At 60.3% G+C, this 5000-nt stretch overlaps 1 protein-coding gene across 1 annotated transcript in view; it reads right to left on the bottom strand.

Moving 5' to 3' along the window:
- LOC133362969 (TRAF2 and NCK-interacting protein kinase-like) overlaps window positions 1–4696 on the bottom strand; it is a gene marked incomplete at its 5' end in the record, with an annotated part of 37190 nt that extends 32494 nt beyond the window's left edge. The window contains 5 exons of the mRNA XM_061581947.1: window positions 439–517; window positions 1063–1117; window positions 2470–2600; window positions 3408–3498; window positions 4667–4696. Of these exons, the coding sequence (XP_061437931.1) occupies window positions 439–517; window positions 1063–1117; window positions 2470–2600; window positions 3408–3498; window positions 4667–4696 (386 nt within the window). The remainder of the gene's footprint in view (window positions 1–438; window positions 518–1062; window positions 1118–2469; window positions 2601–3407; window positions 3499–4666) is intronic.
- Window positions 4697–5000: the final 304 nt, after the last annotated feature.

Here is a 5000-nt window from a genome sequence, read left to right as displayed (position 1 = left end):
AATCTGTGTGTGTGAGTGTGTGTGAGTGTGTGTGTGTGAATCTGTGTGTGTGCGAGTCTGTGTGTGTGTGTGAGTGTCTGTGTGTGTCTGTGTGTGTGTGAGTCTGTGTGTGTGTGAGAGTCTCTGTGTGAGTCTCTGTGTGTATGTGTGAGTGTGAGTGTGTGAGTCTCTGCGTGTGTGTGAGTGTGTGTGTGAGTCTGTGTGTGTGAGTCTGTGTGTGTCTGTGTGTGTGTGAATCTGTGTGTGTGAGTGTGTGTGAGTGTGTGTGTGTGAATCTGTGTGTGTGAGTCTGTGTGTGTCTGTGTGTGTGTCTGTGAGTGTGTGAGTCTGTGTGTGAGTCTGTGTGTCTGTGAGTCTGTGTGTGTGTGTGTCTGTGTGTGAGTATGTGTGTGTGTGTCTGTGTGTGTGTGAGTGTGTGTGTCTGTGTGTGTGCGTTACCATTTCTTTGACTTGAGGCGAGGCGGGGGGTTGCGAGGGATGAGGAAGAGAGCCCTCATTGGGTGCATATCACACAGCGCTGCAACAACAACAACATCAACAACAACAACAACAGCATCATCATCATGAAAAGCATCATCATCAACAACAATAGCATCACCATCAACAGTATCATCATCAAGACAGCGTCAACAGCAGCAACGTGATCACCACCACCACCATCATCACCGCCACCATCGCCACCACCTCAGCTACCATCGCCACCACCGCCACTATTACCGTCACCACCGCCAACACCACCGCCCCCACCACCACTATCATAGCCACCACCGCCACGACCACCACCACCACGACCACCACCGTCACCACCACCACCACCATCACCACCACCACCACCACCACCACCACCGTCACCACCATCACCACCACCAACACCACCGTCACCACCGCCACCACCGTCACCACCGTCACCATCACCACCACGACCGTCACCACCACCACCACCACCGTCACCACCACCACCACCACCGTCACCACCGTCACCACCGTCACCACCGTCACCACCGTCACCATCACCACCACGACCGTCACCACCACCACCACCACCGTCACCACCATACTTACGGGGAGCGCCTTCGGCCATCTCAATCGCTGTGATTCCCAGAGACCAGAGGTCACTCTGTTGGGGAGACACGGAGACACGGAGAGACACGGAGACAGGGACAGGGAGACACGGAGACACGGAGACAGAGACACGGAGACAGGGACAGGGAGACACGGAGACACGGAGACACGGAGACAGAGACAGGGAGACAGGGAGACACAGAGACACAGAGACACAGAGACACAGAGACACAGAGACACAGAGACACAGAGACACGGAGACACAGAGAGACGGAGACAGAACTTGTTAGTTTGACTGGGTGAGTAGCGGTGTTGGTGAGTGGCGGTGTTGGTGAGTGGTGGTGAGTGTTGGTGAGTAGCAGTGTTGGTGAGTGGTGGTGAGTGTTGGTGAGTGGCGGTGTTGGTGAGTGTTGGTGAGTAGCGGCAGTGTTGGTGAGTGTTGGTGAGTGGCGGTGTTGGTGAGTGTTGGTGAGTGTTGGTGAGTGTTGGTGAGTGTTGGCGAGTGGCGGTGTTGGTGAGTGTTGGTGAGTGTTGGTGAGTGTTGGTGAGTGGCGGTGTTGGTGAGTGTTGGTGAGTGTTGGTGAGTGTTGGTGAGTGTTGGTGAGTGGCGGTGAGTGGCGGTGTTGGTGAGTGTTGGTGAGTGTTGGTGAGTGTTGGTGAGTGTTGGTGAGTGGCGGTGTTGGTGAGTGTTGGTGAGTGTTGGTGAGTGGCGGTGTTGGTGAGTGTTGGTGAGTGTTGGTGAGTGTTGGTGAGTGTTGGCGAGTGGCGGTGTTGGTGAGTGGCGGTGTTGGTGAGTGTTGGTGAGTGTTGGTGAGTAGCGGCAGTGTTGGTGAGTGTTGGTGAGTGGCAGTGTTGGTGAGTGGCAGTGTTGGTGAGTGTTGGCGAGTGGCGGTGTTGGTGAGTGGCGGTGCTGGTGAGTGCTGGTGAGTGCTGGTGAGTGTTGGTGAGTGTTGGTGAGTGTTGGTGAGTGTTGGTGAGTGTTGGTGAGTGTTGGTGAGTGTTGGTGAGTGTTGGCGAGTGTTGGCGAGTGTTGGTGAGTGTTGGTGAGTGGCGGTGAGTAGTGGTGGTGACTGTTGAGTAGCGGCGGTGTTGGTGAGTGTTGGTGAGTCGTGGTGAGTCGTGGTGAGTAGTGGTGAGTGTAGTGGTGAGTGTAGTGGTGAGTAGTGGTGAGTAGTGGTGAGTAGTGGTGAGTAGTGGTGAGTAGTGGTGAGTAGTGGTGAGTAGTGGTGAGTAGTGGTGAGTAGTGGTGAGTCATGAGTGGTGAGTGTAGTGGTGAGTGTAGTGGTGAGTGTAGTGGTGAGTGTTGGTGGTGAGTGTTGGTGGTGAGTGTAGTGGTGAGTGTAGTGGTGAGTGTAGTGGTGAGTGTTGGTGAGTGTTGGTGAGTGTTGGCGAGTGCTGGCGAGTTACCCGGTAGTCGTATGTGGCGTCGGGGTTCTCGTCACAGGCGATGACCTCGGGCGCCATCCAGTACGGCGTGCCGATGAACGTGTTACGGCGCCCGATGGTGCGGTCCAGCTGGGCGCTCACCCCAAAGTCCACTGCACCACCACCACCACCACCGGCACCACCACCACCACCACCGGCACCACGGCACCACCACCACGGCACCACCACCACCACCACCGGCACCACCGCAGCGCACACCGGTCACGAGCGTACGAGGTCAGTGCGGGCGGTGGGGGTGGGGGGAGGTCACGCAGGGTTCACCGAGCGGTGGCAAAGGTCACCAAGTGTGGGGGAGGGAGGGGGTTATTGTGCGTGTGCGCGCGCGTGTGTGTGCGTGTGTGTGTTGGTGTGCGTGTGTGTGCGTGCATGCGCGTGCGTGCATTGGTGTGCGTGTGTGCGTGCATGCGTGGATGTGCGTGCGTGCATTGGTGCACGTGTGCTGGTGTGTGTGTGCGTGTGCGTGCGTGTATGTGTGTGTGCGTGCGTGTATGCGTGCGTGTGCGTGCGTGTGTGCATGTGTGCGTGCGTGTGCGTGCACGTGTGTGTGTGTGAGCGTGTGCGTGTATGCGTGTGTGCGTGCGTGCGTGTGTGCGTGTGTGTGTGCATGTGTGCGTGCGTGTGCGTGTGTGTGTGCGTGCGTGTGTGAGCGTGTGCGTGTGTGTGTGAGCGTGTGTGTGCGTGTGTGTGCGTGTGTGTGCGTGTGTTGGTGTGCGCGTGTGCATGCGTGCGCGTGTGCGTGTGTGCGCGTGTGCATGTGTGTGTGTGCGTGTGCGTGTACGTGTGCGCGTGTGTGCGTGCGCGTGCGTGTGCGCGTGCGTGTGCGTGTACGTGTGTGCGTGTACGTGTGCGTGTGTGCGTGTACGTGTGTGTGTGCGTGTACGTGTGTGCGCTGCACGTACCCAGCTTGACCTCGGCGTTCTCGGTGAGCAGCACGTTCTGGCCCTTGATGTCGCGGTGGATCACCTTGTGCTGGTGCAGGTGGGACAGGCCCTGCAGCAGCACCACACACAGGCACAGGCAAAGGTCCCCCGTGTAGCCTCGACAGACTGCTGGGGCAAGTGCTGATAGTAGCGAGTAGCAGCACCTATGAAGGTGGGCGAGCGAGTGGGTGGGCGAGTTGACGGGCGGTTGGGTGAGTTAGTGAGTGAGTGGGTGGGTGAGCGGGTGGGTGAGTTAGTGGGTGAGTGAGTGGGTGGGTGGGTGGGTGAGTTAGCGGGTGAGTGAGCGGGTGGGTGAGCGGGTGAGTGAACGGGTGGGTGGGTGAGTGGGTGGGTGAGTGAGTGGAAGCGTGAGTGAGTGGGTGGGTGGGTGAGTGGGTGAGCGAGTGGGTGGGTGGGTGAGTGGGTGGGTGAGTGGGGACGTGAGTGAGTGGGTGGGTGGGTGGGTGAGTAGCGAGCGGTGAGCGGTGAGCGGGTGGGTGAGCGGGTGGGTGAGCGGGTGTGTGGGGACGTGAGTTAGTGGGCGAGTGAGTGGGTGGGTGAGTGAGCGAGTGGGTGGTTGAGTGGGGGCGTGAGTGGGTGGGAGAGTCAGTGAGTGAGCGGGTGGGGTGAGCGAGTGGGTGAGCGGGTGGGTGAGCGAGCGGTGAGCGGTGAGCGGGGGGGTGAGCGGGTGGGTGAGCGGGTGTGTGGGGACGTGAGTTAGTGGGCGAGTGAGTGGGTGGGTGAGTGAGCGAGTGGGTGGTTGAGTGGGGGCGTGAGTGGGTGGGAGAGTCAGTGAGTGAGCGGGTGGGTGAGCGAGTGGGTGAGCGGGTGGTGAGCGAGCGGTGAGCGGGTGGGTGAGCGGGTGGGTGAGCGGGTGGGTGAGCGGGTGTGTGGGGACGTGAGTTAGTGGGCGAGTGAGTGGGTGGGTGAGTGAGCGAGCGGGTGGTTGAGTGGGGGCGTGAGTGGGTGGGAGAGTCAGTGAGCGAGCGGGTGGGTGAGTGAGTGGGTGGGTGAGCGAGTGGGTGAGCGAGTGGGTGGGTGAGTGGGTGAGCGAGTGGGTGAGTGAGTGGGTGGGTGAGCGAGTGGGTGAGCGAGTGGGTGGGTGAGTGGGTGAGCGAGTGAGCAGGTGGGTGAGCGAGTGGGTGAGTGAGCAGGTGGGTGAGCGAGCGGTGAGCGAGTGGGTGGGTGAGCGAGTGGGTGAGCGAGTGGGTGGGTGAGCGAGCGGTGAGCGGACTCACCCGCAGGATCTCGCGACACACGTACGCGTGAGTGGGTGAGTGGGTGGGTGAGCGAGTGGGTGGGTGAGCGAGTGGGTGAGCGAGTGGGTGGGTGAGCGAGCGGTGAGCAGACTCACCCGCAGGATCTCCCGACACACGTACGCGTGAGTGGGTGAGTGGGTGGGTGAGCGAGTGGGTGGGTGAGCGAGTGGGTGAGCGAGTGGGTGGGTGAGCGAGCGGTGAGCAGACTCACCCGCAGGATCTCCCGACACACGTACGCGTGAGTGGGTGAGTGGGTGGGTGAGCGAGTGGGTGGGTGAGCGAGTGGGTGAGCGAGTGGGGGGTGAGCGAGCGG

This window comes from Lethenteron reissneri, unplaced genomic scaffold (genome assembly GCF_015708825.2).
Source record: "Lethenteron reissneri isolate LAM-NWPU_2019-01 unplaced genomic scaffold, ASM1570882v1 scaffold_1638, whole genome shotgun sequence".
Classification (NCBI taxonomy): Eukaryota; Metazoa; Chordata; class Hyperoartia; order Petromyzontiformes; family Petromyzontidae; genus Lethenteron; species Lethenteron reissneri.
This window is presented reverse-complemented; position numbering and strand designations above follow the sequence as displayed.